We start from the raw sequence: 22636 nt of genomic DNA, 5'->3' as shown, positions 1-22636 counted from the left end.
ACAATAAAACAAGAATGGAAAATCACAATTGCCTTTAGGACATAAATATTAAACACAGATGAACTAGGAAGGAGGAATACTTACACTGTCAGTTTTCATTTGTCTACCAGTTGAATGAGAAATCAGATATACTTGTTGCCAGAGACAAATGTTTACACACACACACAATATTAAAGAAAAAATAAGTGCTACATTTGGAGTGCAACAAGGAAATGACATTGTGTTTGGATGATGGATTTATAAATCAGATTGACAGAACATCCAAAGTTGCTAAGAGGGCAATAATTTTGAATTTCTGAATTTCCTAGTGATATTGAAAAAGATTTATTTCAAACATTCAAATACCTTCAGACTGAATCTTTAAGCAATGCTAATAAACCAGGATCTACCGTATCCTTCGACAATAAATCAACAATCAATTCCATAGTTGATGCATCTGCAGAGAAACCCCTCTCAAGCATTTCTTGAAGAAGTCTCGTGGCCCATGATGTCTCATTGTTATTTAACAACCCTCGGATAATGGTGTTATAGGTGCAACCATCTGGAGAACAGCCTTTCCCAACCATTTCTCTCAGCAAGTTTTCTGCTTCAATTAATAGGCCCTGATGACAAAGTCCACGAATCATTATATCATATGTTCTCACATTAGGCTGAACTCCTTTTGATGACAAACCACAGAAGAGATCTCTAGCAGATTCAATTTTTCCAGCTTTGCACAAACCTTCAATAACAAGAGTGTAAACTACAATATTAAGTTCTACTTTGTTGGCTTCCATTTCTTTAAGCAATTCTATTGCCGTAGAAAGTTGCCGGTTGTTACACAGGCCATCAAGTAAAACAGCATAAGTTTGAACATCTGGATGTTGGCCACAACGTTGCATCTGAGAGAAGAGCTTTTCTGCTTCTTGAATTCTCCCCGCTTTGCAAAGACCATCAATAAGAGTGGTATAAGTAACAGTATCGGGAACAAGTTCCATAAGACGCATTTCCTTCAAAATCTTGTAAGCCCTATCGATCTTTTTACCCTTGCAATATCCGTTAATCAATATGCTACAACTCCGAACATTAACCATGGAGCCCTTGCTAATCATAAGATCAAAAACTTGTCTTGCCTCGTCCATTTCTCCTCGCAGACAGTAACCATCCATAAGGGAATTATACGTGATGATATTAGGTTCAATATGTCTTTGAATCATCATTTGAACCACAGTTTTGGCTTCCACGACCATCCCTTCCTTGCAAAGTGTATCAACCAAGACACTGAAGGTGACTACATCTGGAAAGATACCTTTACTCACCATTTCATGAAGCAACCTTGTAGCTTGTTTCCACCGGCCTATATTGCAAACTCCTTGAATCAAAGAAGTGTAAGTAACAACGTTTGGAGCAATACCTCTACTAATCATTTCTGAGAAGAGGTTCATTGCTTCATCGATTAGTGTATCCTTGCAAAGACTGTCGATGATGGTGCTATAGGAAACTACGTTAGGCTGGCATCCTGTTTCTTCCATCTTCCGAAGTAAAGTAATGGCAGCACTGTTGTCACCCCTCATGCAAAGTCCCTTTATTAGTGTGCCGAAAGTAACCGCATCGGGCTTACAGTGACCTGCCTGCAGCATTTGTCTGAAAATTCGTGCAGCCTCAGGCACTTGATTGTGGAGAACAAAGCCGTTGATCAGAGTGGTGAAGGTAATAACATTTGGTTGAAGACCCAATTTGAAGAATTTTGCAAGGACAGATAAACCAAACCCCATTTGATTCAAATGACTGTAGCCATTGATGACAATGTTTAGGGTATAGTCATTAGGAACAATTCGACGCAGAAGCATTTGTTTAAAGAGAGGGATGACTGCAGAATAGTGTTTCAATTTGACAAGTTGAGTCAAGATTTGATTGAAAGGGATAACAGAAGAAGGCAGAGGACGCGAGCGAAGCATTTCATGGAACACCTTCAAGGCATCCTCAACTTTGGGGTTTGAAGGTGGGTGAGGGTGAGGGTCTCTCACAAGATGGGTTTCTCCAGATTTGGTTGCCTTTGATTGAGAATGAAACAGAGCAGCAGCAACAACAACAGCAGGAGTAGAGTGAAGAAATGGCGTACCTCTTCTGCTATTGCTGCAATAAGAATTAGAAGAAGGATAAGACGTTTTCCCCATCATTTTCAGCATCTCCAGTTTCAAATGGGTGTGGGTTTCCTTGAGAAAGCTCCAGTCTTTGAATCTGTATCCTCAATTCCAGAGTAAAAGGTGCTTGCTTTAGTAGTTGCTACTCGCTTCTTTGATGAACTACTTCCTTCAGTTTTTACTGGGGTGTAAATCAATTCTTACCCCAATCAGCCTTTTACCATCCACTCGATTAATACACTTTCACCCCAATCAGCCTAAACAAACCAACAATAGCCAATGTGGCTACTACCATTCTACCAAAGGTCCTAGGCTTAGCTATCCCATCAACATCATCAACTATAACTCGAGTGATTTGAGCGGCGTCATTTATACACAAGACTTTCACATAAGGTCCTAGGACTATAAATTCAAATACTCTACATTTTTGACATCATGAGATAAGAAAACCGAAAATGTGCAAACATATGATATCTCGCTTGGAAATCACGTCAACCATGGCGTCTATGCCTTTGTTGAAATGAAATCAAGGTATCCACAAACTTAGTTTTCCCAAAACCTAAGCAGAGTTCGGTGAAGGTCGACTGGCGCTACAAGGAGTTATCGACTCTGAGTTCACCAGTGGGTTACAATCAGTCAAGATAGCACATATAAGTAGGAATGAGCAAACGGGGAATTCCCCCGCCCCCGCGCCCCCCGCTCCCGCCCCCGCGCCCAAATTCCCCCGCGCCCCCGTTCCCCGTCTGGGGATATTATCAGATGGGGGATTCCCCGCCCCGCCCCCGCGGGTAATGGGTTCCCCACCCCCGCCCCCGCCCCCCGCATTGGTCTTTTTTTTTTCTATTTTCTATCTTTTCAGTTTTTTTTTCCTTGTCTTTTTTGACAAAAAATAAATTTTTATTCTTTTTATTTTCATCATTGTTTTGGTCGATTGAGTATTTCAAATGCTTGAGACAGTGTTTAAGAAAGAAATTGTTTGTTTAGTCACAAGGAAGCAATACGTTTAAAACAAATATTTATTTCTATAAAACAATTTTCACAACCTGGCGATTAAATGTAAAGTAATAAAATCCGGCTGCGTCTTCTCTCTTATTTCTATAAATCCCGCTGCGTCTTCTCTCTTCTTTTTTTTTTTTTTTTTGGCAAAAATCCGGCTGCGTCTTCTCTAACAGCCAAAATCACAAATCACAATTATACGACAATCCAACGGTCTGATCCTCAAGGATCGCTTAGAGGATCATCTTTACCAATTTATACGATGATCCAACGGTCAGATCCTCACGGATCGCCCTTAGGATCATCCTCTCAAAACTATATTAAGATCCAACGGTTGGATCGTCCCGGATCGCCCTTAGAATCATCCTCACAAAATTATACGACGATCCAACGGTTGGATCCTCAAGGATCGCCAAGAGGATCGTCTTTTCACAATTATACTATGATCCAACGGTCAGATCCTCACGGATCGCCCTTAGGATTATCCTCTCAAAATTATACAAAGATCCAACGGTTGGATCGTCCCGGATCACCCTTAGAATCATCTTCACAAAATTATACGACCATCTAACGGTTGGATCCTCAAGGATCACCTAGAGGATCGTCTTTTCACAATTATACTATGATCCAACGGTCAGATCCTCACGGATCGCCCGTAGGATCATCCTCACAAAATTATACAAAGATCCAACGGTTGGATCGTCCCGGATCGCCTTTAGAATCATCCTCACAAAATTATACGACAATCCAACGGTCGGATCCTCCAGAATCGCTTTGAAGGTGTATTCTGGATGGGAAAGATTTATTTGTTTTCTGTTTTTTTTTTTTAGAATAAGAAAATTATAAAAATGCCCCATATGATATAAGTCAGTACGTATTTGTACTATCGTGTTCAATGAGGCACTCTATAATGTCATCAATTTGAATAAGGGCATCTTATACAGAACCAAATATCATCACATTGAACACAAAGCCATATAATTATAAACTACAAGGATCAATTAAAATGGTCATTTTGTGATCGCAGCATGAATATAAGGTAGGTTCATAAATAATGACCAATCCGGCTATGCTAGCCCGACCCCTCGTTTGTGTTCATAAATTGGATCACTACATAAGCCTCAAGGGACATTCTTGTAAGAATGAAACGAAACTCTCTCGATCACGTTTACTATAAAGTATTATTTTGGTTTACGTTTAGAAAACACGAATACGAACTTGGTTCTTAGAAATCATGTGCAAATCTCGCGCACCATAACGCGTGCCTGTACCTCTGCCAGAATGAATTCAAGGCCTCAACAAACTTAAGACTTCAGGCCAACAGAAAGCTACAACAAGAGCCAACAGCAGCGACAACAGGCCAACCACCAAGAAGTTGCTGACTCGGAGTTTGCTACTAGTCTGTATTGGTGGATCAGAAAAGAAAGCTCAGTATAATTAGTTTCCAGTTCCTGTTCAATGATTAGTTGATACCCTTCAACTTGTATAAGGCCATCTTTTACATTCTGGAGAAATGCTTTTGCACCACAATGCAGTTCCCACTGCAGTTCCCTGCCATTATATTAAGTTGGACTCTTTTAAAATTGTCTTTTGTTCCCTCCATCAGCATCATTATCAGTTCCAGTAGAGATTTGGGAGCTCTAATGAATTCCAATGACTGATATTTGATTACCATCCTTCTCAAAACAAAATGAGAACAATCAGATTTTTCCAGTATGACTGACTGCCGCTATTTTAAGATTCAGTACACGCATAGATAAAGTAATAGATGGCAGTAATGAGAGAGAGAAGAAGAAAGCAATACAATAGTCAAATACTACACCAGACAGATTAAATCCTGAAACAAAACTTTCCTTATTCTCCCATTTTTCAGCAAATACATCCATGCAACTATGAACATCCACAACAAGAAAATTAATGAATAAAGAAGCCATTAATGCTACACCTGAAATACCAAACCATGGAATCATATAGGTTTAGCTATTCCCTTATGGTTTAGCTTTCGAAACCCGAGTCCCTAGAGTTTAAATATGTTTTCCAATGCTTAATAGCTAGGGAGCCATAACAACTTTCTGTGACTAAATAACTAACAAAGAACATGTTCACACCATAAACACTGCAATGCCAAACTCCAAACCCAACACAAGATTTCCATCTATAGGAACGATCACTTTTTAACACAAATGAGCAAAAATATGGCAAAACAAAAACCGGCCGCAAATAAAGTCAACAGGTCAAAGAATTAGAAAGGTGGAGGGGGCTAAGACCTACACTATAACTAAACAAAACCACTACACATTTCTCCACAGCTTCATACAACAAAAACAGAAAAAGCACTTTCTTGCTTTCTTGAAACACAGAAACTTGAATGTAATTGTCCTAATCATTAACAACTGACCTCGGAAGCCAATTATCAGTGAAAAAAAAAAAAAGTGCAGAAACGGTGAGACGTTACTCATCGGTCATTGCTCAACAAGCTGTCTTAGAGCCACCCACCTGCCCCATGACCTGACGTCACATTTCCATGATCACCCCCCAGCGCCCTGAACACATGGCTGTGCAAATCTAGTAAATGTATCTAGTTCAACGAAAGCACCCAACGAAAACCCTCATATGCATGAGCAGCTCTCTCTAGTTGCCAAAAAACAAGAATATATAGCTTAGTGACTGTATAAAACCATACGCAGGAATCTCCATAAATAAGCACTCATCAGGGCACCGGGTCTATGAAACAGGTAAGGGTTACACACTTAGACATACCTTTCCAGACAAAAAATTAGTGAAACAACTGGATTGTCCGAAATTTTCAATTCAAAACATATATTATCATTGAAGCATTACAGAAATGTTCTAACATAGAGTAGAATCAAACAAGGAAAAGATTAGGTGACAAACTGTAACAAGATGGGAGCCTAATTCCAATATTAAAAGTTTTTTGGATATTCAATTTACAAACTAAAATCTAAATGCATAGGGATTGCCACCTACTTTCAGAGAAGAATCACACCAGTTTATAACAATCAGAAAAAACTGTTACCTTTAGGAAGCAACTATCAATTATCAAACACTACTCATTACTGAACTAAAAAGGAAGAATAATCATCATAGGTAAAGGAATAAAAAAAATTTCTCATATTCGTTTAACAAAAAGATGTAAAAGTCATAGGCACTGAAACATACTTTACGATCAAACGAGAATGGGAAATCACAATTGCCTTTAGGACATAAATATTAAACACAAATAAAATAGGAAAGAGGAATACTTAGACTGTCAGTTTTTGGTCGTCTACCAGTTGAATGAAAAATAGTTCTTCAGATCCAGCAACTAAATATTCAGGTTATCAGACACACACACACTCAAATTTTCTCAGATTTGTTTTACAAACTGATGTAAAAGTCATAGGCACTGAAACATACTTTACAATCAAACAAGAATGGGAAATCACAATTGCCTTTAGGACATACATATTAAACACAAATAAAATAGGAAAGCGGAATACTTAGACTGTCAGTTTTCGTTCGTCTACCAGTTGAATGAGAAATAGTTCTTCAGATCCGGCAACAAAATATTCAGGTTATCAGACAGAGAGAGAGAGAGAGAGAAAGAGAGAGAGATATATATATATATATATATATATATATATATAAAATAAGTGCAAATTTGGAGTGCAACAAGGAAATGACAGTGTTTGGATGATGGATTTATAAATCAGATTGACAAAACATCCAAGGTTGCTAAAGGGGCAGCAGCTTTGAATTTCCAAATTTCCTAGTGATATTGAGAAAGATTTATTTCAAATATTCAAATAACTTCAGGCAGAATCTTTAAGCAATGTTAATAAACCAGGATCTACCGTATCCTTCGACAATAAATCAACAATCAATTCCATAGTCGATGCATCTGCAGAGAAACCCCTCTCAAGCATTTCTTGAACAATTATTGTAGCCCTTGATGTCTCATTGTTATTGATAAAACCTCAGATAATGGTGTTATAGGTGCAACCATTTGGAGAGCATCCTTTCCCTCCCATTTCGCTGAGCAACTTTTCTGCTTCAATTATTAAGCCATGATGACAAAGTTCACCAATCATTATATTGTATGTCCGCACATCAGGTTGGAGTCCTTTTGATGATACACCACAGAAGAGATCTTTCGCAGATTGAATTTCTCCAGCTTTGCAGAAACCTTCAATAATAATACTGTAAATGACAACATCGAGTTCCAGTTTTCGGGCTTCCAGCTCTCTAAGCAGTTCTACAGCTGCAGAAAGTTGCTGGTTATTACATAGGCCATCAAGTACCACAGCATAAGTTTCAACATCTGGAAGCAGGCCATAACCTTGCATCTCAGAGAACAACTTTTCTGCTTCTTGAATTCTCCCTGCTTTGCAAAAACCATCAATAAGAGTGTTAAAACTTAAAAGTAATTGTATTTGGAACTAGTTCCATACGACGCATTTCCTTGAAAATCTTGTAAGCCTGCCCGATCTTTTTACCCTCGCAATATCCATTTATCAATATGCTACAACTCCGAACATCAACCATGGAGCCCTTGCTAACCATAAGATCAAAAACTTGTCTTGCGCCCTCCATGTCTCCTCGCAAACAGTAACCGTCCATAAGTGAGTTGTATGTAATTGTATTAGGCTCGATATGTCTTTGAATCATCATGTCAACCACACTTTTTGCTTCCAAAACCATCCCTTCCTTACAAAGTGTATCAACCAAAACATTGAAGGTGACTACATCTGGAAAGATAGCTTTACTCACCATTTCATTCAACAACCTCGTAGCTTCTTTCCAATGGCCTATACTGCAAACTCCATGAATCAAAGAGGTGTAAGTAACAACGTCTGGAGTAATACCTCTAATAATCATTTCTGAGAAGAGGTTCATTGCATCTACAACTAGTGTATCCTTGCAAAGACTGTTAATGATGGTGCTATAGGAAACTATGTTAGGCTCACAACCGTTTTCTTCCATCTTCCTAAGTAATTGCATGGCCGCATTGTTGTTTCCTCTCATGCAAAACCCCTTTATTAGTGTAGTGAAAGTAAACACATTGGGCTTAGAATGGTCTCCCTGCAGCATTTTGGTGAAAATTCGAGCAGCCTCAGGCACTTGATTGTGGAGAACAAAGCCGTTAATTAGAGTGGTGAAGGTAATAACATTCGGTTGAAGACCCAATTTGAAGAATTGTCCTAAGACAGATAAGGCAAACCCCATTTGATTCAAATGGCAATAGCAGTTGATGATAATAGACAGAGTATAGTGATTAGGAACAACTCCACAGAGAAGCATTCGTCTATTCAAAGTGATGACGGCAGAATAGTGTTTGAGTTTGACAAGTTGAGTCAAGATTTGATTCAAAGGGATAACAGAAGAAGAAGAAGGCAGAGGACGGGAGTGAAGCATTTCATCGAACACCTTCAAGGCATCCTCAACATTACTCACAACAATATTGGGTCGATTTCCTAGATGGGTTCGTCTCGAATGAAACAAAGCCATGAAATTGGTTGAGGGTGGATAAGGATCTCTCACAAGCTGGGTTGCTCTAGATTTGGTTGCCTTTGATTGAGAATGAAACAAAGCAACAGCAACAACAACAAGTGGAGTAGAGTGAAGAAATGGCACACCTCTTCTGCAGCAATAATAATAAGAATTAGACGCTTTCCCCATCACTTTCAGCATCTCCAGTTTCGAATGGGGTTTCCTTGAGAAAGCTCCAGTCTTCGTGTCCCCGTAATCTGTATATCCTCAATTCCAGAAAAAAAAAACAAGGTGCTTGCTTTAGTAGTTGCTTCAGTTTCTACTGGATGGTAAATCGATTCTTACCGCTCTCAGCCTTTTACCATCCCCACTCAATTTACATGTTTTTACTTTTTACAATGAAAGAACCGATTTGCTAGAAAAAGCTTGATTTGCCAATTCAACAATACGTACAATAGTTGCTGGCTTTGAGTTCTGGACTTCCGTATTAATAAAAGAATTGTCTTTTAGAATTTCGTTAATTATTTGAACTGTTTTTTCGTTTCTTTTAATTTTTTTATATTTGGTAATTAAAATACTTCACTAGACAAACTCCACACCGTGTGTTGAGATTTTAAAGAAAGTTAAGATAAATATTAGGAGATAATTTTTTCGACAAAAGATTAGGAGATAATTATGTCTTGAAACAAATATTCTGTTTAACCATGCGCAGGAGTCGGCATAACTTGATCAACAAGCTGCTCCGGAATGAAGACACCGTGTAGTTATCATGCTCTGGACAATAAACAGGGCACCTATGCAAAAAGTAATTAAGGGTTAGCAATGGACTAGGGTAGCTCGAAATGTTCAAGTTATATATGATACAGATTTTTATAATGTTCTCTTTACAAATTTGTATAAATCATAGGTTCTGGCCTCAAACAAGAATAACACTAGTTTGTTGAATTTTGAAACTACTGCTATTTCCTTCAGGGCATCAGAATTAAACCAAAATGGACTAGAAAGGAAGAATAATTACACTGCTGCTCTGCGTTTCTCTGACCAATTGAATGTAAAATATTGCTTTTCATAGACTTCTCGACTCCGTAGTAATATATGCAGCTTTTCTGTTATCTGCAAGGTGATTAATTGACCAGCCAGAGTAGACACAATAAAACCCTAATTGCAAAAGACGCAATACAATCAGATTCAAACCACTTTTCTTGTTTTTCTGAATCTTTGAAAACTAGGAAGTATGTTTATTGCATGTGATATTTGAACCGACCTAGGCCCGACTCCAACTATCATAACAGAACACGAAATGACAGTTATAGTGTAACATCATTAGTCTAAAACCAACACAATCTGTCAAATCCCATGGTCTAAGAAATGTACTCATCTTGGCACTACTCGACTCTTGAAGGAAGAGATTCAGGTACATGAGCAGATACGTACAGTCATGCCTAGCTAGAGGTTGGTTCAATGCATTTATTTGACCTTCTTGACCATAAATGAAGTGTGAGGAAGGAATAGGTTTCTAGAGACACATGCAAAAGCCTTAAACAAGAGATCAGCTAATGACTGCATATAAGCTTACACAGAAATCTCCATAACATTATGCTCAACTTGCTCCTTACTGAAGACATTGACCAGTTTCGTTCTAGTGTCATCTGCTACATAAATATGCAGTAGCCAAAACTCCAAAACATTATGCTCAACTTGCTTCCTCATCTGCTACATAAATAGATGTGGGAGCAGATATGCAGAAAGAGAGAGAATCTGACCAAAGAAAAACAAATGAAAATGAAAATACATCATACTATTCTAAATTTCAACATGCATGGCCACAGCCATACTACTACGTCCAACATAAATATTCCGATTAACTTTATGATGAATCTTTTAGCAACGGCAACAAAGACGGATCTACTATATCCTCAGACAATAAACCAACTATCAGTTCCACAGTAAATGCATCTGCAGAGAAACCCCACTCCACCATTTCCTGAATAAGTCCCGTAGCCATTAGCCCATGATGTCTTACTGTTTTTTAAGAAGAAAAAATGTAATTGATCATCAGAAAACAATCCAGTTACATGACCCAAGTTTGTTCAGTGTCTATTTATCAACTAGACATCTGCCTCAAGTTTATAAGAAGAAACAAAAAGGGCTCAATTACAATCTATTGAGTACAACAATTATACTTTTGGTTGGCAGCCTATCTTAAACAATAATGAATAGTTACAAGCGCAATATGCCACCATGCATGTCAGCAATTCAGCACTTATCACCGTTACAGGGTGCTACAACTCGTCTGATGAAGTCCAACATGATGTGCACAATGGTTCAATTACATCAATTTCAAGTCCAACGAAAAGATCATAACAAGGAACCAAGTATTTCAAGTGAACTGCTAGCAATGTTGACATTCCTGAAGCTCTAATCAGGAGAAGAAAAGTTGTTACAAACCAACGATTATGATGCTATTACCTATAAAAAACAGAGCAAGGCAGAATGCATATCGTTCATTATTTTGGACAATTTCACCTAAAAGTTCAGGGGAAACACTTTCCAGTATAGTACATCGCTAAAGCTTCTCTGTACTTCACCCAAGTTCTATAGTACAGTGCTTCAACGGCCAAAGTGAATGCCACGTTGAAGGCAACAAAAGTCTTGTAGTGTCCACTAGTGTCCCCTTATTTAATGGCAAACTAGTACTCAATAGTAGACTCCTGCCTAAAACTTTTGTGTACACATAAATAATGACAACTACGGCTATGTTATAGCCGAGCCCTCGTGTATGTTCATAAATTGGATCTTGCTACTACATAAACCTCGAAGGGATATTTTGTAAGAAAGAAACGAAACTGTCTCTCGATCATGTTTACTACAAAGTATTGGATCGGTTTACGTTTAGAAAACATGGATACGAACTTGGTTCTTAGAAATCATGTGCAAATCTGGTGTACCGGCCTGAACGTGTGCCTGTACCTCTGCCAGAATGAATTCAAGGCCTCAACAAACCTAGAGTTCACTCCAACGAAAAGCTAACACAAGAGCCAACAGCCGCGACAACAGGCCAACCACCAGGAAGTTGCTGACTCGGTGGGGTTCGCTAATGGTTTCTATTGGTGGATCAGAAAAGAAAGCTCAGTATAGTCAGTTTCCGGTACCTGTTCAGTGATTCGTTGATACCCTTCAACTTGCATAAGGCCATTTTTTACATTCTGAGAACCTTGCACCACACTGCATTTCCCACTGCAGTTCCCTGCCACTCTATTAAGTTGGACTCTAAAAGTCTAAAGTTGTCTTTTGTTCCCTCCATCAGCATCATTATCAGTTCCAGTAGAGATTAGGGAGCTCTTATGAATCCCAATGACTGATATTTGATTCCCTTGTCAAAAAAAAAAAAGAGAGCACTCAGATTTTTCCAGTATGACTGCCACTACTTTTAGATTCAGTATGCGTAGTTAAAGAACTACATGGCAGTAATGAGATACAAGAAGAAAAGCAATACAATATTCAGATACCACACCAGCCACAGATTAAATCCTGAAACAAAAATTTCCTTATTCTCCCATTTTTCAGCAGATACATCCATGCAACTATGAACATCCACGACAAGAAAATTAACGAATAGGGCCAGGGTGAACAAATAAAATCTGTTAAACAAGTCATTAAAGCTACAATTGAAATACCAAAGCAAGGAATCATATAGGTTTAGATTTTTCCTTGTGGTTTAGCTTTCGGAAACATCTACAACTCACTCCATAGTCCCTCAAGAGTAAATATGTTTTCCAATGCTTAATAGCTAGGGAGCCATAACAACTTTCTGTGACTAAATAACTAACAAAGGACATTTTCACTCCAATGCCAAACTCCAAACCCAACAATCTAGAGGAAAGATCACTTTTTAACATAAATGAGCAAAAATATGGCAAAACTAAAATCCCGCAATTCAATTCAAGATGTCAAAGAATTAGAAAGGAGGAGGGGGTCAAGAGATACACTATAAACAAACAAAATCACAACACAGCTCTCTACCGCTTCATATACAAAAACAGAGAAGGCACTTTCTTGGTCTCTTGAAACATAGAAACTTGAACGTAATTGTCTCAATCATTAACAACTGACCTCGGAACAAAACCAATTATCAATTTATTATTAGAAAACCTGTGATCCAAGATCCACATTTCTAATCCAATATAAGCTAAAGTGATATATACATCCGCAATACTAACAGAATTCCATGATAACCCAACTGAGGAATCTTCATAATTAAAGCAATGATCAAGTAACATGTATACCTGCGCTAGATAATGTAATACGACAGAACATCCTTCAGATTATACCACAACAACAGGATATATATATATATATATATATATATATATATATATATATATATATTATAGAAAAGATAAGTGCTAAATTTGGAGTGCAACTAGGAAATGACATTGTGTTTGGATGATGGATTTATAAATCAGATTGACAAAACATCCAAGGTAGCTAAAGGGGCAGCCGTTTTGAATTTCCAAATTTCCTAGTGATATTGATAAAGATTTATTTCAAAAATTTAAATAACTTCAGGCTGAATCTTTAAGCAATGCTAATAAACCAGGATCTACTGCATCCTTCGACAATAAATCAACAATCAATTCCATAGTCGATGCATCTGCAGAGAAACCCCTCTCAAGCATTTCTTGAACAAGTCTCGTAGCCCTTGATGTCTCCTTGTTATTGATAAAACCTCGGATAATGGTGTTATAGGTGCAACCATCCGGAGAACATCCTTTCCCTCCCATTTCTCTCAGCAACTTTTCTGCTTCAATTATTAAGCCATGATGACAAAGGCCCTGAATCATTATAGTGTATGTTCTCACATCGGGTTGAAGTCCTTTTGATGACAACCCACAGAAGAGATCTTTTGCAGACTGAACTTCTCCAGCTTTGCACAAACCTTCAATAATAATATTGTAAATTACAATACTGAGTTCCAGTTTTCTGGCTTCCAGCTCTCTAAGCAATTCTAAAGCCGTAGAAAGTTGCTGGTTGTTACACAGGCCATCAAGCATCACCGCATAAGTTTGAACATTTGGAAGCTGGCCACAACTTTGCATCTCAGAGAACAACTCTTCTGCTGCTTGAATTCTGCCCGCTTTGCAAAGACCATCAATAAGAGTGGTATAAGTAACAGTATTGGGAACTAGCTCCAGGCGATGCATTTCCTTGAAACTCTTGTTAGCCTCATCGATCTTTTTCTGCTTACAGTATCCGTTTATCAATATGTTACAACTCTGAACATTAACCATGGAGCCCTTGCTAACCATAAGATCAAAAACTTGTCTTGCCTCGTACATTTCTCCTCGCAAACAGTAACCATCCATAAGGGAATTGTATGTAACCGTGTCAGGCTCAATATGTCTCTGAATCATCATGTCAACCACAGTCTTGGCTTCCACAACCATCCCTTCTTTACAAAGAGTATCAACCAAGACACTGAAGGTGACTACATCTGGAAAGATAGCTTTACTCACCATTTCATTCAACAACCTCGTAGCTTGTTTCCACTGGCCTATATTGCAAACTCCTTGAATCAAAGAGGTGTAAGTAACAACGTTTGGAGCAATACCTCTACTGATCATTTCTGAGAAGAGGGTCAATGCTTCATCAATTAGTGTATCCTTGCAAAGACTGTCGATTATGGTGCTATATGAAACTATGTTAGGCTCGCAACCTCTTTCTTCCATCTTCCCAAGTAACTGAATAGCCGCACTGTTGTTTCCCATGTTGCAAAAGCCCTTAATTAGTGTGCTGAAAGTAAACACATTGGGCTTACAATGACCTGCCTCTAGCATTTTGGTGAAAATTCGAGCAGCCTCAGGCACTTGATTGTGGAGAACAAAGCCGTTAATTAGAGTGGTGAAGGTAATAACATTTGGTTGAAGACCCAATTTGAAGAATTGTGCAAAGACAGATAAGGCAAACCCCATTTGATTCAAATGGCAATAGCAGTTGATGACAATAGAGAGAGTATAGAGATTAGGAACAATTCGACGCAGAAGCATTTGTTTAAAGAGAGGGATGACAGCCGAACAGTGTTTCAATTTGGAAAGTTGACCCAATATCTGTGTGAAACGAACAACAGAAGGCAGAGGACGCGAGCGAAGCATTTGATGGAAGACCTTCAAGGCATCCTCAACATTACTCGCAATAATATTGGGTCGATTTCCTAGATGGGTTTGTCTCGAATGAAACAAATCCATGAAATTGGTTGAGGGTGGATGAGGACCTCTCACAAGCTGGGTTTCTCTGGATTGAGAATGAAATAAAGCAACAACAACAACAAGAGTAGAGTGAAGAAAAGGCATACCACCTATTGTGCTGCTGCTGCAATAATGAGAATAAGAAGAAGAGAAAGCCCGAACTGATTTGCGCATCATCATCTTAAGCATATCTGACTGAAACTCAAATCCTCTCTAGTTGTGAAGAACTGATTTGCTGGAGACAGCCTTGTCAATCCAAAAATGCCATGGAAACTTTTTTTTTATTTTTTTTTTTATGAGAAATATGAATCGCATTAATAAGTAATCTAGATAGTTACATCAGAAATAAATACACGGGAGAGCCATTATGGTCCGTCCTCAACCCAAACTTAAAATGCAAGAAACAAAAGCACATTTTTTGCTAAAGTATGCGCTGCCTGATTACATTTCCTAGGGCTATATTTACATATAACTGAAGAGAAAAGGCGGAAAAGATTTTGCACTTTTTCAACCAAAGCACCTTCAATCGACCAATTTATATCTGCTGCATTCAAATCATTAATTACTCCCAAAGCATTCATTTCTAAAATGATCTGTGTCGATTGAAAACCTGCTTGGATAATAGTCTGAAAGCCCAATACTGCTGCATATAGTTCAATAGCTTTGACAGAAAAACCACCCTTCATTCCTTTTGAAACCTCAATCAATAAATCACCATTTTCATTACGGAGGATTGCTCCTAGTCCTCTTAAACCAAGAACATCATTTACAGCACCATCCACATTCAGTTTCAGAAAAGGAAAAGAAGGTCGTGTCCACCTAACCTGAGCAGTAGGTCTATTAGCAGGGTAGCTAGGCTGTAGTTGTTTCTCCACAAAATCTTGCTGCAACTGAAGAGCTTGAGCATAAAGAAATTGAGGACTGACTAGTTTATGGTTGAAAATTGCATCATTACGAGCCTGCCAAATCCCTCTACAAATGAGAATCACCAAACCCAATTCATTCAAAGTAAAAACTTATGTTGCAAATCTGAACAAATCTTTGAAAGTCTCATAATGTCCTTTACCCACTGCACTCTTGAAAGGAGTAAGCTTCCAGACCTCCCTAACCTTTGAACAAGACCAAAGGGCATGTAGAATAGTCTCCTCCTCACCTTGACATCTAGAACAAACTGAAGAAGCAAGGAGATGTCTACTGTGTAACAACAAAGTTGTTGGCAAAATCTCATGAATCACTCCCCAAAGAAAAACTTTTGCTACCTCAGGAATTTTCAATTTCCACATGACCTGCCAGACGAAGTCCACCTAATTAGAAGAGCTTCCCTCTTGTCCCGCATCTCGAATCCTCAAAGTCTGAGCAAGCTGGTAACCACTCTTCACAGTATAAGTTCCATCTTTTGTATAGTGCCAAACTTGTTTATCTGAACAAGGAGTAATAGGCAAAGGAATAGAACAGATAGCTAACACCTCAGACTCCCAAAAGGATCTTGAAATTAGTCCAAAGTTCCAGGAACCATTTGAAATTAAATAAGAGACATGACAATTAACCAGCAGATTTGGAGGAGACATAATTTTGAAAGAGTAAGGGATTGGCACCCAAGCATCCTGGTAGATCAGAATAGATGTACCATCTCCAACCCTCCACCTTAATCCAGAAAGCAACAATTTCCTCCCTCATAGTAGTGATCTCCATATCAATGAGCATGATCTCCCAACCCTTGCTTCTAAGAAAGAAGATTCAGGATAATATTTGCATCTGTAAATCTGAGAAACCAGTAAATCCGACGAAGAAAACAATCTCCAACACTGCTTGGTAAGCAAAGCCTGATTAAACTCCACAAAGTCTCTAAACCCCAGACCTCCATTCTTTTTTTTCCGGCAAAGAGAACTCCACTTCAACCAATGCACACCCTTTTTTCCCCACTTTCGGCCCCACCAAAAACGCTATGACAAACCCGATAGATCATGACATAAATACAATGGCAATCTGAATACACTCATAGAGTATGAGGGTATTGCTTGAACAACCGATTTCAAAAGGATCATTTTGCCCGCCTGTGACAACTTTTTTTCTTTCCAACCATTCACCTTGTGCCATATCCTGTCTCTGGCAGATTTGAAAAGAGATCTTTTGCCTCTGCTTGCCATAGTAGGGAGTCCCAAATAACATTCATGACAATCAACAATCGGAATTTCCAAGCAGGAGCTAATGGAATCCTTATAAATTAGATCAACATTTAGACTAAAAGAAATAGCAGATTTCTGGTAGTTGATATGTTGTCCTGAGACTTCTTCATAAATGTGAAATAAGTCCAATAGAACATATGGTGTAGATTGATCAGCAACCAGGAAAAGCAAACTATCGTCTGCATAGAGGAGATGAGAAATAGGAAGAGCAGTAGGTGAAATTTTAAAACCAGACAGCAAACATGAAAATTCTGCTTGTTGTAGTAAGTTGGAAAAACCCTCTCCAATGAGCAAAAAGAGATAGGGAGACAATGGGCAGCCTTGTCTGATTCCCCTACTTGGAGTGATATGGCCAAGAGGGTTTCCATTCCATAACACCGAGAAAGAGGCCGTTGAGACACAATCCATAATCTTCCTGACCCATTGTACATGAAACCCCAATTTCAACATCATTACCTCCAAGAAACACCACTCCACCTGATCATAAGCCTGTGCCATATCCAACTTAATTGTCATTGCCCCACAACCTTCTGTCTTTAATCTTTTCACAACATGGGTAACTTCAAAACCAATCATGACATTATCCAATATATTCCTGTAAGGAACAAAAGCTCCCTGAGTTGGAGAGATGATCGATGGGAGAACTTCTTTAGGCGGTTTGCAAGAGTCTTGGCCACTAACTTGTAGATCACATTGCAAAGACTGATTGGACGGAATTGAGAAACCTCGGAAGGGGACAGTACTTTTGGAATAAGAGTCAAAAGAGTGTGATTAAAAGGCCTTATGGAGTCCAGACCATTCAATACCCGTAAGCAGAGAGCGGCAATTTCATCTCCAACAATATTCCAAAACCATTGATAAAACAATACTAACATCCCATCCACTCCAGGGGATTTCGATGGAGGCATCCGAAATAAAGTGCCTTCCAATTCAGCACGCTCAAAAGGCTGCAGCAAACTCCTGTTTTGTGTAGGTGTAACCATGGGTTGAATGTTGGCCAGGACTCTCTCCATTTCAATTCCACCCGATTTGGTAAAAAGGTCTGAGAAATAAGTACAGAACAAGTCCCCAATAATATCTGAATTAGTTTGCCAAACTCCTTGAGAATCAAAAAGACCAAACACAGTATTATTTCGTTGTCTGCCTGAAGCCTTTTCATGGAAGTACTTGGTGTTCCTGTCTCCAAGTTGTAGCCAATCTGCTCTTGATCTCTGTCTCCAAAGAACCTCCTCTTTATCCTGCAACTCCACAAACCGTGTCTCCAATTCCATAATAGAAGCCAAATTAGCATCTGTAAAAGACTCTAAATAGGCCCCGTCCAACCTACGTTTCACCTCCCACAACTAGTGTGTTATATTACCAAAATCAACTCTACTCCAATGAATAAGAGCATCAGCACAAGAAGAAAGGCAATCCTGTGCAGAGTTTCCCATCGCAATAGAAGCAGCCCAGTTATCTTTGATGACCTGAGAACACCTGGGATCAGACAACCATACTTCCTCAAAATGGAACCTTCTTTTTCTTCTCATTCTGGATATCACCAACTGCAAGTCAGTGTGTAGAGTAAACAGCAAAGGTCGAGGATCCGAAACTTTACTAACCAAATGTATGCAAGAGATGTGAGGAAAAACAGCCAATAAAACAGTATTTGCAACTCCACGATCAAGTCTTTCCTCCACCAATTCAATACCCTCTCTCCCATTAGACATGTAAACGGATACCCCTCAAAAGGCACAGAACTGAGATCACATTCTTCCAACACCGCCCTAAACCGCAGCATTTGACCCATTGGTCGTTACCTTAAACTAGTTTTTTCCTCCACTGCAACAATCTCATTAAAATCTCCAAAGACAAACCATTCATCTAAAACGGTAGAGGAGATTCGGCGGAGAAGCTCCCAGGAATGGAAGCAAGAATTAGTCGAAGGATTACCATAAAAGCCAGTAATGCGAACTCTATGCTCTGAATTCACAGCAACTCCATCAATATGACCCACGGATGAAGAGATAAACTTAAATTCCCAATCAGAATTCCACATCATCATTAAACCTCCACCTCCAGTTTCACTTCTACCTACTACTGTACAAGACAAATTCAAATCTCCACATAAACTAACCATTTGTTCTTCTTCCAATTGAGTCTCCATCAGAAACAAGAAGTCAGGTTTATGGGCCCTTAGAAAGGTTCCAAGAGCTCGTCGTGTCCGGGATCAAGCTAGACCCCGGACATTCCAACTGAAAATCTTCATTACAGGGTAGGCGGGAAAGAATGCCCAACCTGAGAATCAGATTTCTCCTTTGAAGAAATACTCAACTGCTTCCCCCGCCTTCTGGTATGAACAAAATGGACCAATTCTTCCTCTGCACTCGGGACTGCCGATTTCGCTTTGCCACTATCTCCAAATCTGCGCTTAGCCATTGGTGGAGAAAATGTAGTAGGAGGAGATTTTCTTGGACTCACACGCTGAATGTCAGTTGGGCAATGTAAGGGGACAGTAACCAACCCAGAAAAATCAGCAGGACTAGGATTAGATTCACCAACTGCCTCCGGATGAGTATGGTATGAGTTATCACCAACCAAATCGGAATTAAACATAGGCATGGGCCTGTCAAAGTGCAAATCAACATAGTTAGGGCTTGGGCCTTTCTTCCTTTGTAAATAGACCGGGCAAGAATGCCATGGAGCTCTTGAGTCCCGTTTTAACAAAACTGTCTCCCACAATTTCGTTTATCATTCAACTGTTCCTTTTGTTTTTTGTTTCCTTGTTTTATTCTTTTTTATTTGGTAAAAGACACTAGACAAACTTCACGCGGGTGTTGAGTTTTTAAAGAAAAATTATGATGAGCACTAAAACGTGAAGAAGTTATAGTGTAATTATAGGAGATACTTTTTCAATTTAGTTTTAGGGGAAATGATCATTTACCCAATTTTAGCTTAAAAATTGCCCACTTACCCAAACACTCTAAGAGATTATTTCCCTAATACCCAATTAAGTATTTTTTTAATTCATTTTTATTTATTTTGGGACAATTTTGCCCTCTCCTTCTTTGTCACTTCGAGAAATAAGTCATTGGAGATCTTGCTTGACTCCGGTGGCGGACTCCGGCGACCGGTGATCGGACTCCAGCGACCGGTGACGGAACTCCGGCGACCGATGACCGAAATTCAGCAACCGGTTACCGGACTGGTGACCGGATTCCGGCGTCTGAATTTATTGTGTTACACCCCACATCTGATGTACCCTTTTTACTGAGTTACACGAATTTCTATATGTTTACCGTTCGCGGTTATAATTTTAATGTTTAGGGGGGTGGCTAAAAATTGACTTTTTATGGGTTAATAATTTGAGAAAATTTCCTTCATTAAAGTTGTAGAGGACGTTAAACCGAGCGCGTGCATATGTGGTACGTAAAAATCGGAGTTCGTATGCAAAAGTTATGAGTGAAATAAGGAAGTTACTATTCATGATAAAAATTTTGATAAATATAGAAAGTTACTGGGTAGGTTTCCAAAACCGGAAACTCACCCCTCTTTCTCTCTCCTCTCCCCCGACTCTTCCCCCTTCCCTTCGGGTTTCTCTTCTTCCCTTCGATTCTCCACTTTCCAGCCACCAACCGGCGTGCAGCCGGTCACCACAGGGGCGCCACAACCCTCTCTTGACACTAGTGACCTAGGATTTTGGAGTTTTGGCCGTGAAAGTTCATATCGAAGCAAGGATTGCTCCGGTTGCAGTTTTGGGATTTCGCCGATTTCCGGCAATTCCGGCCACCAGGTTAGCATCGAAGGTTCGGTTTTTGATGGAGATCATTTCCCCTAAGGTAGTTTATTCCAATTTGCATTGTGGAGGTCAAATTAACGATTTTTCATTTCTAGAGTTCTTGAGGTTTCGGGCCTTTTCTTCACCGGCTTGATTCGACTACTTCAAGGTAAAATTGGATTATGTTGCAGTTGGGAAAATTGTTGGGTCTGTTGTGTAGATGCTAATGCCGGAATTTGGTGGTCATCGGAGGTAGGGGTCGCCGGCGCGTGGACCCCACGCGCTGCCACTGTAGGTGGCGCGTGGTGGCGCGTAGAGCTACGTTTTGATTGTAATTTTAGTTCCATAAATCCTATAATGATTGTAGAATGTGATACATGAAGTTTGGTGGAAATCGGAGGAATCACGAATTGAGTTTAAATAATTAATTATCGATTTTCGTGAGTTCGATCGCCGAATTTCTTTCGGATTCACTTTAGATATTACATCTATGAAAGATTAATGTTGGAGTATTAAGGATGGATGTTGTAGAGAGTTGGGGAGTTGGATTTTAGGAAGGGGGATGTTTTGAATTTCCATTTCTAAGTATCGTAAAGTTAAAATTTCGTCCTGTGAAATATATATTTATGAATGTTATTCGTACAGGACGAGAGGAGTCTCCATATGAGGAAAATCACGAGCGACGTCAGGATTGACCGCATATTGTGAGTGGACTTTTATTTTCAAGGATTGATGCATGCAATCATTTATTTGCCTCCGAATGATAAATTGTTTATCGTATTACATTTTCGAATTTCATGATTGATCTCTGATATTATTTTTAATTTATGCGGATTCAGAATTTATACCATTTATTTTATATTTATATTCGGCTAATTGAGATTATTATGAGATTTACGAAATAAGATTTCGATGATGAAGTAAAACTTTATACTTATTTATACCTTATTTATTTTGAACTTGAGATGATCTTGGCGTGCGGGGTCACGTCTTTATACACTTGGATTCTTATTTCGTGAGATATGTGGGGAAACTATACAGATTTATTGACTTTCGACGATCTTCTTCCTCACCATACGCGGGTCATGTGATTAGGTCTCCTCCTCACTTACTTTGTGTTTGTGAGTGGCAGTTGAGGTAGCTTTCTCCTCCTCACGTGGGTGGTAGTCGAGGTAATGTTCTCCTCCTCGCACAATCTATGTGTGAGTGGCAGTCGAGGGTAGGTTGAGCCTGAGGGGCTCCATTCCCGTATGGTGAACTCTTTTCCCCATATCCTTTTGTTGTTGTTTTTGACTAGCGGGGCTAGTCGGTTTTTCTTGAGCGGAGCTTCTCGTGGTTTTCTTAATTATTGCATACATCGGGAGTTTTATTGATATAAATGTGGAAAAGTATAAACTCCTTTTTCCTTTCAATTATTTATTTTTGTCCACTCACGCTAACGTTTTTATATACTTTTCCCTGGGCCCTTCGGTTTCAAATGCCCAGATTGCAGTATTGCTGCTCGGTGTACGAGTGTGAGCCATAGTGACCGCACCTGCTTCCGCCATCACATTCTGTAGGTTACCTGTTTAACCTACTGCACTCCTTGTCCATTTATATTCCTAGAATGCTCTGATTACTAAGGGATATGTGACCCAAACTTGTATGAATTATATTTGAGGTCTATGACCTAACTTTGGTGATTGTAGTAACTTTTACCTTTCGGAGATTATGTATGATGTTATTAGCTTTGAGATGGGATTGGTTGAATTTGGGAGCAGGGTGGCCCCAGGAGTTATGGTTGGATTATTAGAAGTGAATTTTGGTTTTCTGCAGGATTTTGGGTTATCCATTTTTAAG

The 22636-nt window shown here is 39.1% G+C and overlaps 3 protein-coding genes across 3 annotated transcripts; all 3 read right to left on the bottom strand.

Moving 5' to 3' along the window:
• Nucleotides 1–98: 98 nt before the first annotated feature.
• Nucleotides 99–2240, bottom strand: LOC112165565 (putative pentatricopeptide repeat-containing protein At1g12700, mitochondrial). The gene has a single exon (XM_024302121.2). It carries the CDS (start codon nt 2166–2168, stop codon nt 348–350), a length of 1821 nt encoding a protein of 606 aa, XP_024157889.1. The 5' UTR covers nt 2169–2240; the 3' UTR covers nt 99–347.
• Nucleotides 2241–7096: 4856 nt separating this feature from the next.
• Nucleotides 7097–8798, bottom strand: LOC112165566 (putative pentatricopeptide repeat-containing protein At1g12700, mitochondrial). The gene is made up of 2 exons (XM_040506019.1): nt 7616–8798; nt 7097–7500 (listed from the first exon to the last, which is right to left on the bottom strand). The coding sequence occupies exons 1-2, from the start codon at nt 8796–8798 to the stop codon at nt 7097–7099; spliced, it is 1587 nt and encodes a 528-aa protein (XP_040361953.1).
• A 4376-nt stretch (nt 8799–13174) lies between these two features.
• On the bottom strand, nt 13175–14581 carry LOC112165564 (pentatricopeptide repeat-containing protein At3g22470, mitochondrial-like). Its single transcript, XM_024302120.2, has one exon. It carries the CDS (start codon nt 14579–14581, stop codon nt 13175–13177), a length of 1407 nt encoding a protein of 468 aa, XP_024157888.2.
• Between the last annotated feature and the right edge of the window lie 8055 nt (nt 14582–22636).

The sequence above is a fragment of the Rosa chinensis genome, chromosome 5 (assembly GCF_002994745.2).
Source record: "Rosa chinensis cultivar Old Blush chromosome 5, RchiOBHm-V2, whole genome shotgun sequence".
Taxonomy (NCBI): Eukaryota; Viridiplantae; Streptophyta; class Magnoliopsida; order Rosales; family Rosaceae; genus Rosa; species Rosa chinensis.
This window is presented reverse-complemented; position numbering and strand designations above follow the sequence as displayed.

What these genes read in the sequence shown, in the direction of transcription:
- LOC112165564 (XM_024302120.2), bottom strand. Translation starts at nt 14,581, where the DNA reads ATGGGGTTTGCCTTATCTGTCTTTGCACAATTCTTCAAATTGGGTCTT.
- LOC112165565 (XM_024302121.2), bottom strand. Translation starts at nt 2,168, where the DNA reads ATGCTGAAAATGATGGGGAAAACGTCTTATCCTTCTTCTAATTCTTAT.
- LOC112165566 (XM_040506019.1), bottom strand. Translation starts at nt 8,798, where the DNA reads ATGGGGAAAGCGTCTAATTCTTATTATTATTGCTGCAGAAGAGGTGTG. An exon ending in GATAAATGGATATTGCGAGG is followed by an intron (nt 7,501 to 7,615) that starts GTAAAAAGATCG and finishes TTTGCAAAGCAG; the next exon opens with GGAGAATTCAAGAAGCAGAA.